Here is a 14,120-nt window from a genome sequence, read left to right as displayed (position 1 = left end):
ATTAACTGCTGCTATGCTTTAGTGATTAATGAATTAGGATTGCTGCTTGGTTTTATATTAATGTGTGCGTGTATGTGTGTGTGTGTGTGTGTGTGTGTGTGTGTGTGTGTGTATGTATGCACTCATTCCACAGATATTTGATGAACACCTACTATGTGCCAGGCTCTATTCTAAACCCTGGACAGACACAGTGATAAGACCAAGCCCTGATGTACTAGTCAACTATTCTGCCCTCTCTAATTCTCTGCTACCGCTGATAATTGTTTTCACTAGAGAGTGGAGTGGGGGTTGGCCTAGGGAGGAATTAGTCCCCTCCAAGTGGCTTATGATAAAGATATTTGAGGACCACAACTGGCATCTTTGATCTGGTCCACTTTTGCCTCTTGATTGGAATCCAGTGAACTTACATTGAAGGTACAATGAGAAGAGAAAGGCCATGGGGCTTGGCAAATGCCCTGGCCACAGGTGGGGTTGGTGCATCTGTCAGGATCAGTGGTGGTCTGCTGCTAGGACAAGAAATCCAGAGTTGCTCTTAAGGATCCTGGAGTTTTCTCTCAGGTTGGGCACATCAGAGCCAGCAAAGACAATATCTCATTTGCATGTTGGTTGGTAACTGGTTTGAGTAGGCAAAATTCACCTTATTCAAAGACCGAAATGGATGAGATTTTCCTGTTGCCAAGGGAAGTGCAACGGGCTCACATCCTTCTCTTTTGGGATGGGAAAGCCACAGCCCCCACTGTGATTTTCATGGATAGCAACTCATCTTCTCAGTTTTTATTTTATTTTATTTTGAGACAGGGTCTCACTGTCACCCAGGCTGGAGAGTAGTGTCACCAAGGCTCACGTGATCTTCCCACTTCATCCTCCTGGGTAGCTGGGACTACAGGCATGTGCCACCATGCCCAGCTAATATTTTGTATTTTTTTTTTAAAAAGAGATGAGGTCTTGCCCTGTGGCCCACACTAGTCTTGAACTCCTGGGCTCAAGTGATCCTTCTGCCTTGGCCTCCCAAAGTGCTGGAATTAAAGATGTGAGCCACCATGCAGCCCATCTTCCCATTTTTATAGGAAGGCTCCTTCATAATTTTGGAACCTTTATGCTGGGTTGCAAACTCAAAGGCATAAGGGGTGAGGTAGGCAATAGAAATTGTGTATTGAGTGCTTACTGTATGTCAGCACTGTTCTAAGTGCTTTATATACGACACAGTCTTCACAACCATCCTATGAAATGATTTTATTTCCATTTTATGGGCAAGAAAACGGAAATACAGAGAGGTTAAATAGCCTTGGATTTGAATAGAAAGTCAGGACCGTTCACCACCAGCTCTTTCTGCCCTCAAGGAATTTGTAGTTTAATTGTAATGTTGCACTGCTCCTAGTTTGTGCATTTGGCTATGCAAAAAGCTGGCGTTTCCTCGACTTTGTTACCCAGTAATTAGCAAGAAATGGCAGAAGTGCGATTCAAACTGGTCCTTGGGCTCCTGCTCTCAACTGCTCTGGCGTCCCTTCAGTGCATAAATCCGACTGGCAAAGAATGTTACTCATTTCAATAAAGACACAGACTAACATTTCCTGAAATTCTCTTTTTTTCCTACATCTCCCCTTTCTTCAGGTTGCCATGGAGTCGTGGCCCCCTCTTCTAATGACATCTTCAAGTTGGCTGAAGCCAATGCCTGCTGGGCCCTGGAGGGCCTGCGGTGCATGGAGGAAGACACATTCATCAGGACCGTGGAGCTGCTGGGAGCTGTCCAGGGTTTCAGCCAGCCTCAGCTGATGACCCTGAAGGAGAAAGCAATACAGGTGAAGCTCACCTCAGGGAGGAAACGTTAAACAGAGGAAAAAAGGAAAACACCAAAAACCAATTCAGCATTTCTGCACATAGAGTCCTCCTCAAGGAGCTTTCACATACATCATCCTGAAATTTTACTGTATCAGCTCAGTGATACTGTGATCTCCTTATCTGAGAAAGGAGGAAATTTTCAGTTCCTCCCTCTTAGGGCTATGGTAGAGAACAGGATAAGATGTGTCTTGGCATCTAGCAGATGTTCAGTGAATCAAGTTCTGTGGATATCCCAATGCCTCTGACCAAGGCAGTTTGCAGGAATTAGGCTGTTTTTTCCCTCCACCTAGAGAGCCCCTGCTGCTGCTTTCATCAGGTTTTCTCAGAATCTGTTGCAAATTTGTCTGAAAATATAACGAAGGAGTAAAAAGAGGTCTGGAAGTAGTTTTCCATCTTTAGAAAGATCCCTTTGTTGGCCAGGTGCGGTGGCTCACACCTATAATCCTGGCACTTCGAGAGGTGGGCAAATCACATGAGGTCAGGAGTTCAAGACCAGCCTGGTTGACATGTTGAAAACCCACCTCTATTAAAAATACAAAAATTATCTGGGTGTGGTGGCGTGCCCCTGTAATCCCAGCTACTCAGGAGGCTGAGTCAGGAGAATTGCTTGAACCTGGGAGGTGGAGGTTGCAGTGAGCTGAGATTACACAAGTGCACTCCAGCTTGGGGGTCAGAGTGAGACTTTGTCTCAAAAATAAATGAAAATAGGTTGGTGTGTTGGCTTATGCCTGTAATCCCAACACTTCGGGAGACTGGGGTGGGCGGATCACGAGGTCAAGAGATTGAGATCATCTTGGCCAACATGGTGAAATCCCATCTCTACTAAAAATATAAAAATTAGCTGGGTGTGATGGCATGTGCCAGTAGTCCCAGCTACTCGGGAGGCTGAGGCAGGAGAATTGCTTGAACCTGGGAGGTGAGGTTGCAGTGAGCTGAGATTGTGCCACTGCACTCCAGCCTGGTGACAGAGTGAGACATTGTCTCAAAAAAAAAAAAAAAAAAAAAAAGAAGAAAAGAAAAAAGGTCTCTTTGTGATCTGTTTTAGCTGTTTTTTTTTTTCTTTCTTTTCTTTTTCTTTTATGATAGAATCTTGCTTTGTTGCCCAGGCTGGAGTGCAGTGGCGCAGTCTCTGGCTTACTGCATACTCTGCCTCTTGGGTTCAAGCAATTCTCGTGTCTCAGCCACCTGCGTAGCTGGGTCTACAGGCACAAGCCACCAAGCCTGGCTAATATTTGTATTTTAGTAGAGATGGGGTTTCATCTTGGCCAGGCTTGTCTCCAACCCCTAGCCTCAAGTGATCTGTTCACCCTGACCCCCAATATGCTGAGATTATAGGCATGAGCCACTGTGCCCAGCCCTGTTTTAGCTTTTTACGTGGTTATGGAATATCTAGTTACCCTCAAGGGTTAAACAATTCAATTTCTTAAAATTATAAATATAACTATATTTATGTATTATATGAGTAGTTCAAGTTTCTCGTAGAAAAGTCAGAAAATAATAAAGAAGAAAATCAGTCATAATTTTTAACCCACTGTTGATATTTTGATAAGCACTGATCAACAGATAAGCACTGATGATATTTTGGTATATATACTTGAAGCTTACTGGACTTCAAGACTATGAGTATACAAATATATATTATTTTATATATTTCATATGTATATTTTATGTTGTTCTACAAAAATTGTATCACACTTAACCTACTATTCAGTAACTTGCTTTCTATACCCAACAGCACAGACTGCATGTTTTTCATATCCAAAATGTAAATCTATATCAGTATTGAATTAATTAATTAATTAATTTTTTGAGATGGAGTTTTGCTCTTGTCACCCAGGCTGGAGTGCAGTGATGTGATATTGGCTCACTGCAGCCTCCACCTTCCAGGTTCAAGCAATTCTCCTGCCTCATCCTCCTAAGTAGCTGGGATTACAGGCGCCCGCCACCACACCTGGCTAATTTTGGCATATTTAGTAGAAATGGGGTTTCACCATATTGGCCAGGTTGGTCTTGAACTCCTTACCTCAAGCCATCCACCTGCCTCGGCCTCCCTAAGTACTGGGATTACAGGCATGAGTCACCATGCTCGGCCTATGTCGGTATTTTAAATAGCTTTGTAATACAGTTAGTCTTCCCTATCAGTGAATTCCACATCGGCAGATTCAACCAACCTCAGATAGAACATATTTAGAAAAAACACTCCAAATAACAATATAACAATAAAAAATAATACACATAAAAATACAGTAGCATTTTTGACATAGCATTTTGTACATATTTACATAGCACTTACACTGCATCAGGTATTATAAGTAATCTAGAGATGATTTAAAGTATACAGGAGGATGTGCATAGGTTATATGCAAATACTACACATAAGATACACATTTTATATGAGGGACTTCAACATCCGTGGATTTTGGTATCTTGGAGGTGTCCTGAAACCAGTCCTTGGTGGAGGTATCCACAGGGGCAACTGCATTTTATTTATGGTTAGTTCTTATTTATTTAGCTAATTGTTAGACTTTTAGGTTGCATTAAAAAAATGCCTCAACGTATGCCTTTATACATATACTGTTGGGTACTTGTCTCATTTACTTAGGCTAACTTCCTAAAGGTAGAATTTCTGGATCAAAGAACAGAAATACTTTAAAAGCTTTTGATACAGATAGCCAAATTGCCCTTTCAAGAGCATGTACAAATTTATATTCTCAACTACTACAATGAGGGTATCCCTTACATTGTTTCTTTCCAGCATCATAAATGATGGTAATTCTTTTTACTTCTTGTCATATGATAAATCAACATGGTCTTCTTTGAGTGTTTTTAATGTATATTTCTTTATGACTTTTAATTATGAAAAGTTAATAAATTTTTCAGTAAACAATGTAAAAAATTTTTACATTTAATTTTTCTTTTGCAAATTCCTTGTTGATGTCTTTTGTCTATCTTTTTATAAAAACAAATACAGTCATCTTTTTATTATTGATTTAAAAGAGAGCTTTATATTAAGATATACCTTGTCTTAAATTTTTATTTATTTTTTTATTAAGGGATAGTTGACAAATACAAGTTATATATATTTATGGTATATACATATATACAATATAATGCTTTGATATATATATATATACATTGGGAGAATGGTTAAACCAAGCTAATTAACATGTCAGTCACCTTTCATGCTTGCCAGTTGTCAGTTTTTGTTGTGAGAATATTTAATATCTACTTTCTTCACAATTATTAAGTACTCAATACATTGTTATCAACTATAGTCACCGTGCTGCACAATAGGTTTCCCTATGTTTGTTTTATTTTTATTTTTTTGAGACAGCGTCTCACTCTGTCACTGAGGCTAGAGTGCAGTGGCACCATCTTGGCTAACCACAACTTCCACAAGTGAGTCTCATGCCTCAGCCACCCTAGTGGCTGGAATTACAGGTGTGCACCACCATGCACAGCTAATTTTTTTTGTATTTTTAGTAGAGGCAGCGTTTTGCCATGTTGGCTAGGCTGGTCTTTAAGTGCTGGTCTCATGTGATCTGTGTGTTTTGATCTCCCAAAGTGCTGAGATTACAGGCTTGAGCCACTGCACCTGACCTATGTCTGTTTCAGATACTGTCTTTGTCCATTCAGGCTGCTATAACAAAACAGTATAGACTGGTAACTTATAAACAGAAATTTATTTCTCACAGTTCTAGGGGGTAAAAAGTCAAAATCTGAAGCACTGGCAGATCCAATGTCTGGTAAGGGTTTGCTTTTCATAGATGGTGCTTTCTCACTGCGTCCTCACATGGTGGAAAGGGGCTAGCATGTAGCTAGCTCTCTGGGGTTTCTTTTACAAGGGCACTAATCCCACTCATGAGGGCTCCACCCTTATGACCTAATCATCTCCCAAGGCCCAATCTTCTAATACTATCACATTGGAGGTTAGGTTTCAACATATGAATTTTAGGGGGACACAAACATTCAAATCACAGTAAATACAATCACCAGCGTGTTCAATCTAATCTGCTTTCTTTTTCACTTATAGGTTTGGGACATGCCTTCTTACTGGAGAGAACACCATATTATTTCCCTGGGGCGCATTGCCCTGGCTCTTAATGAGAGTGAGCTGAAGCAGCTGGACCTCAGCTCCATAGACACTGTGGCTTCCCTAAGCCAGCAAACAGAATGGACCCCAGGACAGGTGGGTGGATGTTTATGAGTCTTTTAACTATTCCATATTTGTAAGAGCTGCCTTCATATCCTTACTGTTAATTTCATCATCACTGTCATTTCTGAGTCTGTTTCTCTTGACTGATTTTTCTCTTAGTTATGGGTCATATTTTCTTTTTTCATTTGCAAGCACAGCAATTTTGATTGGGTGATGAACATTGTGAATTTTACATTGTTGAATACTTGATTTAGCTGTATTTCTTTAGAGAATTGGGCTTTGTTCTGTCTTACACTTAAATTATTTTCAGATCAGCTTGATCCTTTTGATGCTTCCTTTTGAGTTTTATTAGGGCAAGTCTAGAGTGACCTTTATTCTGTGGTTAATTTATCCTCATTACTGTGACATGATTCCTTTGAGGACGTTACCTAATGCTCCATGTATTTCAAGACCTCTCTACTCTGGCTGGTGAGAATGTGAACTATTTCCAGCTCCACCTGAGCTCTGAAAGTTGCTCAGCTTAATCCTTTCTGATTACTGATGACTCTTTTCCTGCCTATGTGGAGTCTCACTCTTTGCATATGCAAATTAGCAATCAGTACTTAACATCTCTGCAGATTTCTGGAACTCTCTGCAGTTTCCTCATCTCCAATACTTTGCCTCACAAGTGATAAGTGCCCTGGCCTTCTGTATCTTCAACTCACCTGGACCACTGGGCTTGTTGGGTTCCTCTTCTTGATCCACGTCCTGGAAACTGCTTTTTGGCAGTAAAAATTTAGAGTTCATCTTGTTCGTTTTTCTTCTTCTGTGATGCTGATTCTGTGTTGTTCAATATCCGGATGCAGTTGTTAGATATATTTTGTTCAATTTTCTAGTTGTTTATGGTGGGAGGACAATTCCTACATCAACTCATCCTTCATGGGCTAAAGAAGAAGTTCTCTGTAGAATTTTAATTGTTTTGATTGGAAGGGAAGTTTAGGGTGTCTAATCCACTGTACTGCTGGAAAGGGAAGTCTTAGCTCTTCCGTATTATCTTCATTCTTAGGCAGCTTTCTCAGTGCTCATTTTCAGCACTAGGCTTATATAGAACCTACTTAGCAAGCTCATAAAAATGTGCCTCTTCTTTATTAGTCTTTGAAAAAGTCCCAGCATTTACTTCACCCATGCAGTTGCCCACCCCTGAGCAACCACTCTGGTCTGTGGTTGAATATGTTGGTTGGCCAGGTCTGCATCAGGGAATGGAGTCCATCTCATCACCATCTCATGATTACATGAGCTGAGTGGAGAAGGATATGTGGTAGGCTGATTAAGGTCCCCCAGAGGTGTTCATGTCTGAGCCCCTGGAAGCTGTGAATATGTTAACTCATGCAGCAAAAGGGACTTTGACGACGTGATTAAGGATTTTAAGATGGGGAGGTTATCCTGGATCATTTGGGTGGGCCTGATGTAATCACAAGGGTCCTTATAAGAGGGAGCAAGGTGGGTCATAGATAAAGAGTGATGTAATCATGGAAGCAGAGGGATATAGAAAGAGAATTGAAGGTGCTCTTTCACTGGTTTTGAAGATGGAGGTTTGGGCTATGAGCCAAGGGAAGGCAGGTGGCCTCTTGAAGCTAGAAGAAGCAAGGAAATGAATTCTTTTTAGAACACCCAGAAGGAACCCATCCTTCCAGTCCATTTTAGGATGTACAGTCTCCAAAACTATAAGAGAATGAATTTGTATTTTTAAAGCCGCTATGTTTGTTGTAATTTGGTAGAGTAGAGCAGTAAGAAGCTAATAGAGGGCAATTCTCTGAACAAAAAGCGTGGCTGCCGAGCAGCCAAAACCAATGAATGTCCCCTTACACTTATGAGCTTTTTGCAATCACTGTTGCCATGTCTCATAATTCTGAGTGGCACCATTCAAACAGAATACAGTGTGAATGGTGACCCCTGGAGCTGGGCAACATGCAGATTCTGGTCATTAGGATTAAATGAGTTAACACTTGAAAACATTTTGAACAATGTCTGGTACGTAGTAGTCAATAAAAATGAGCTGTTTTCATAAGCAATATTGACATCATTGCATTGTCATCATCATCATCATCATCATCATCATCACAGCCCCTTTCTCTGGATTAGTCTCCTCATTTGCAAGATGAGAGGGTTAGCCCCAACAATCTGAGGTTCCTTCCCATCTGATATTCTATAATCCCATGGTTCTTTGACTCTAAAACTGGTTTTGACTAGTTTGAGAAGTGTCACATCACATTGTGCTATTAAAATCATTCTATTTGCAGTCTGGGAGAAACAGAAAAATGCATCCAACTTAGAAACTAGGGTATCTCTTTCCCTTCACACCGATTTTAATTCTCATGGATGGCAGTGAGATTTATCAATGTGTTTGAAGAGGATATGAAAACCTAACATTTGCATGTATCATTTGCAGTCAGTTCTTCAACTTTAGCTCCCAATCAAACCTTAAATGCATGTTTCTAGATTAATAGTCAGACCTGACGGAACTACATTCACAGATAGTTCAGCTCAAAAACCAATATAAGGAAAAAAACTATTATAGAAGCCAGAGGGATGAAGAGAAAGATTGAAATCTTACAGCTACTCATTTTTCAGCAGTTAATATTGTCTAAAAGTGTTGGTATTAATTGTCTTGGAGTCATTACATATACGCTGGTCTAGTCATTCAAGGAAATATATTTTAACTTATCACCTTGCAGGCTGAGCTTGCATTTTCTGGGTTTCAGTGGCAAGGACAGTTTAATACCATATCTTCAAAGTAATTTTATTTAAATTGTATTTTTGCACTTGCATTTTAAAGTGAGCATGCCTGATAGTTGAGGAGCCCAAATTGCTCTGAGTCAACTAGTGAAACCTGACTGTGAAGACTTAATAAGAAAAATTTGAAAGCTAACTTGAATCTCTATCTTTTCTCCATAGCCAAACATCTTCACTGGCTAAGAGTATAGGCCCTGGAATCAGACTGCCTGGATTTTGATCCTAGAACCTTTATTTTCTAGCTGTGTGACTTTGACCTAGTTACTTAACGTCTCTGTGCCTCAGTTTGCTCATCTGCAAGTAGGGATACTATTAACACTTACCTCATAGGGTTATTTAGGAGGATTTGACGAAATGGTATGTGTAAAGTGGCCTAAGTAGTGCCAGCACACAGTAGGCACTCAATAAATGTTAGCTATTACCAGTTTGGATGTACATTTCCATTACGTCAAAGACATTTAAGTCTAAGCATGGTGTTACTGAATCCCCCGCCCCCATAGTAGCTGTGAGCTTTGTAATCACAGAGGACAATTTGATGAGGACGTGGACCAGTCTGATTTTCAGAAACATGAGAAGTCTTCCTGAAGCCAATCTATCACATGAAGGCAGCAAAATGAAGCATGTCAAGGAGTATATATTGTCTGTGACTTCTGTAGGTGACTCACTCGGATGTTATTTCATTCATTCATTCGTTTACTCAAGAAGTACTTATTGAAATCCTACTATGTGGCAGGCATTATGCTAGGTGCTGGGGACTCATTGGTGAACTACCTGGATGTGGTCCTTTTCTTTGGGGAGTCTACTTGGTGATACAGACAAAAAAGTGAGTTATCAAAGTGAAAAATTTGAAAAATTATGATAAGTGATAGGGAAAATGGACAAGGTACTCACGGGAATAATGGGAAGAGAGGCTGTTTGAGATGGAAGAGTCCAGAGGGCAGCTTTCTCTGAGTAGGTGGCATTTAAACAGACCTGAGGGGTGGGAAGCACCAGCCCATGAAAACGGAATTTCATTGCAGTGTTTCACAGTCTTCCTCAACCCTTTCTCTCAAAACTGTAATGATCTATATTGTATGATGGCGATGACTAACATTAAAGGGAAATGGGGGCCAGGCATGGTGGCTCACACCTGTGATCCCAACACTTTGGGAGACCGAGGCAGGTGGACCATTTGAGACCAGGAGTTTGAGACCAGCCTGGCCAAAATGGCAAAACCCTGTTTCTACTAAAAACATAAAAAACTAGTTGTATGGTGGCGGGTGCCTGTAATCCCAGCTACTAAGGAGGCAGAGGCATGAGAATTGCTTGAACCCCAGGAGTTGGAGGTTGCAGTAAGTCAAGATCACGCCACTGCACTCCAGCCTGGGCAACGCAGTGAGACTCTGTCTCCAAAAAAAAAAAAAAAAAAAAAAAAAAAAAGGGTGGGGGGGAATATTGACTATAGCCTATGATTTTCACTTCCAATTAGATGTTTGTCCATGGATGTCTCCTCATCTTTGCCTTGTGAGCTCTTATAATCTCTTTTACCTGCTCCCATGAGCACTGAGGGAGTCAGACTTTATTTGTTTTGTGAGATAGTCTCACCCTGTTACCCAGGCTGGAGTGCAATGGCGCGATCTTGGTTCACTGCAACTTCCACCCCCCAGACTTAAGCAATCCTCCCACCTCAGCTTCACAAGTAGCTGGGACCACAGGTATGTGCTACCACACCTGGCTAATTTTTGTATTTTTTTTTTTTGTAGAGACAAGGTTTTACCATGTTGGCCAGGCTGGTCTCAAACTCCTGACTTCAAGTGATCTTCCTGCCTCAGCCTCCTATAGTGCTGGGATTACAAGTGTGAGTCACTGCGCCCAGCCCAGACTTCATTTTACAGTTGATCTTCATAGGATTGGCTTGGATACTTCCTCATGTCCTACATAGGTAGATTAAATGAATCAGCCTATGTTTAGTTACAAGTGGCAGAAACAAAAACTGGCTTGATTAAGAAAAGGGGCTGGGCATGGTACACAGTGGCTCGCACCTGCAATCCTAGCACTTTGGGAGTCCAAGATGGGCAGATCACTTGAGGTCAGGAGTTTGAGACCAGCCTGGCCAACATGGCAAAACTACATATCTGCTAAAAATACAAAAAATTGGCCTGGTGTGATCGTGCTTGCCTGTAATCCCGCTACTTGGGAGGCTGAGGCACAAGAATCACTTGAATCCGGGAGAGGGAGGTTGCAGTGAGCAGAGGTCATGCCACAGCACTCCAACCTGGGCAACAGAGTGAAACCTTGTCTCAAAAAAAAAAAGTGGAATTTATGGACTCCCATAACTGGAAAATTCAGGGATAGAGTTCAGGTACAGCTGGATCCAGAATCTTCAAAATTCTTGGTGGGACTGTCTCTCATCATGCTTTTGAATTTTGCTTTTCTTTGTGTTGGCTTCATTGAGAGGCAGGCTCTTCTCCACATGGTGGGTTCCGGCAGATTCTTGTCTATATCCTTATAAGTTCAAGTCCATAGTAAAGAAAGATTTGCTCGTAATGTTCCACTCAAAGTTCTCGTTGGCTCTGGTTGAATCACTTGTCCAATCCAGAACCAGTGACTTCAGCTAGGCCAAGATATGAACTGAGTTCTATTACTTCTGCAACTCAGTATGCAGTTAGCTTTGACTGAACCACATGAAGTAGGAATATAAGAGGGGGGGTTCTCCAGAGAACGTTATAAGTGATGAATAGCCACTGTGCTAGAATTATGGAGACCTATGCATCAGCCACCTTAAATCAAGGCTTAGTTTAAAATACTCCAACACCAAAGCATTTTTTGTGCTACTCAGTGGAATTGAAGAGTGAATGTTGGGACTGAAGGGACAAACATATTTTTGTAGGATCATAGAGGAGGAAAAATTCATTCTGGCTGGAATGTTTTGAAAAAGGTGACATTTGAGTTGGATCAAAAAAAAAAAAGATGGCTGGATTCTAACACTTGGAAGTGCAGAGGGGCATTTTATATGAAAGGACTGGTTTGAGCAAAGGCAAAGGTACATGAAATTATAAGGTTTTGTGGAGAGGTTGTGAAAAGGCTGGGCATGGTGGCTCATGCCTGTAATCCCAGCACTTTGGGAGGCCAAGGTGGGCAGATCACTTGAGGTCAGGAATTCAAGACCAGTCTTGCCAACATGGCGAAACCCTGTCTCTACAAGAAAATACAAAAAGCCAGGCATGGTGACATGCATCTGTAATCCCAGCTACTTGGGTGGCCGAAACATGAGTCGCTTGAACCTAGGGATGTGGAGGTTGCAGTGAGCTGAGACTGCACCATTGCACTCCAGCCTGGGTGACAGAGCAAGACTCCATCTGAAGAAAGAAAGAAAGAAAGAAACGTAGAAAAAGATGCTGGAAAAGTTTGACTCCTGATGCAGAAGAACTTGTATGTCCAAACTGTCTGAAGGTCAAAGCGTGACTGAAGGAAATAAGCAGCAGACACAGACACAGGACACAAGTGCCTTTAATACTGCTGAAGGATATAAGAGATTCTTTGCCTGAAGACACCTCCATAGATCAGACAACATATTCAGTTGAAGTAGTATCTTAATGACACTAACTTGGATGCAGAGGCCAGGATGGTTTGGATTCCAAAGGAGTGGGATGGGAGATCAGTCAGGAGACTACAGCAAAGCTTATTTATCCCCTCAGGCCTGGGGACCTTGATCATTCCTGGATAGTTTATCTTTTATTCTTTCTCATGTTTTTAGGCTGAATCCATTTTGCAAGGGTTCCTGGATGATTCTGGCTACCGTATTCAGGACCTGAAGAGCTTTCATTTAGTAGGACTTGGTGCAACCCTGTGTGCTATAAACATCACTGAAATTCCACTTATAAAGATCTCAGAATTCAGGTAACTAAAATACAAATGTGCAAAATGGCAAATGACTTCATTAATCCATCCATCCATCCATCCATCCATCCATTCATCCAGATGTTCAGCTTCCTGACACTATACACCTCTCTGGGCTAAAATCCCACTGGGCTAATGGGATAAGCTGGATCTGCTCTCCCTGCGGAGCCTACCTAACTTCTGAACATTTTGAGTGTGTGTGTGTGTGTGTGTGTGTGTGTGTGTGTTTGGATGAAGAGTCCAAGCTCAGACTATATCCCTCCCTCTTTAACAGGGTGGTAGTGGCCAGAATTGGGAAACTGCTCTGCAGCATGCATGTCTTGGCCGAGTTTAAGAGGAAGGCAGAGGTTGTGTTTGGGGATCCCACTGAGTGGACCAGCTCTGTCTTGCAGGAGCTTGGGACCATTGCAGGTAAGACTCACCCTGAGCATGCCTTTCTCTCTGTTCAAACTTAAATGTGAGGGCACAAAATAAAACATGATCCTTGGCCACGTGTAGCAAATATCCGTGGCGTTACAGTGGAACCTACATTTCACGATTTGAAGTTGCAGATCTGCAAATCTGCTTTTAAAACAAGCTCTCTTGGAGATTCTTGTGTACAATCACGTTTGGAAAACCACTGGTTTAGAATGTGATTTAATTGGCCCCTAAGTAGGTTTATACACAATTTGGAAGTGTGTAAATTGAAGCTTCTTCTGGGCATGCATTTCACTGTAGGAGGCCAATCAGGGCTAATGTGACCTATATTTTTTTTTTCCTGAGTTGATGAGGGAACTTGATTCCCCAGTGTGATTTCCAGGCCCTTTTGTAAAGAATGATGCTTGCTAGAACACTTGGATCTGTGCATTATGCAGCCCCATTAATAAAACAAGCGGAGTTCTGATGGCTTGAACTAAACCCCCATGATTCCTTTTTCTCCCCAGCTGGATTAACTAAGACAGAGCTCCGGATGCTTGACAAGGATTTGATGCCATATTTCCAGCCATCAGCAATAAAATGCCTTCCTGATGAGATATTCAAAGTAGGTGCTCAGTTCTTCAAAGAGAAATGGGGGAGCTTGACCCCATTTCAAATCACACAGGGACACAGGTGATGGGCCTCAGAATTCAGGGGCTTGTGACCAGACTCTGCTGTTGGGGTCAGAGGAGATCTGTATAATTTTAGGTGTTTTCTTTTTTTTTTTTTTTCTTTCTTTCTTTCTTTCTTTTTTTTTTTTTTTTAAAAAAACAACATTATTTTCAGCCAGGCGCGGTGGCTCACACTTATAATCCCAGCACTTTGGGAGGCCGAGGTGGGTGGATCACGAGGTCAAGAGATCAAGACCATCCTGGTCAACATGGTGAAACCCTGTCTCTACTAAAAATACAAAAATTAGCGGGGCATGGTGGCGTGTGCCTGTAGTCCCAGCTACTTGGGAGGCTGAGGCAGGAGAATTGCTTGAACCCAGGAGGCGGAGGTTGCGGTGAGCTGAGAT

General features: G+C 41.6%; 1 protein-coding gene across 1 annotated transcript in view; it reads left to right on the top strand.

Annotated features, from left to right (window-relative positions):
* Positions 1-14,120, top strand: part of OTOA (otoancorin) — an 81,391-nt gene that overhangs the window by 60,256 nt on the left and 7,015 nt on the right. Inside the window, exons 22-26 of the mRNA XM_039477783.2 lie at positions 1,612-1,799; positions 5,873-6,028; positions 12,504-12,646; positions 12,921-13,057; positions 13,570-13,667. Of these exons, the coding sequence (XP_039333717.1) occupies positions 1,612-1,799; positions 5,873-6,028; positions 12,504-12,646; positions 12,921-13,057; positions 13,570-13,667 (722 nt within the window). The remainder of the gene's footprint in view (positions 1-1,611; positions 1,800-5,872; positions 6,029-12,503; positions 12,647-12,920; positions 13,058-13,569; positions 13,668-14,120) is intronic.

This window comes from Saimiri boliviensis, chromosome 12 (genome assembly GCF_048565385.1).
Source record: "Saimiri boliviensis isolate mSaiBol1 chromosome 12, mSaiBol1.pri, whole genome shotgun sequence".
Classification (NCBI taxonomy): Eukaryota; Metazoa; Chordata; class Mammalia; order Primates; family Cebidae; genus Saimiri; species Saimiri boliviensis.
Note: the sequence above shows the minus strand (reverse complement) of the source record. Positions and strands in the feature narration are given on the sequence as shown.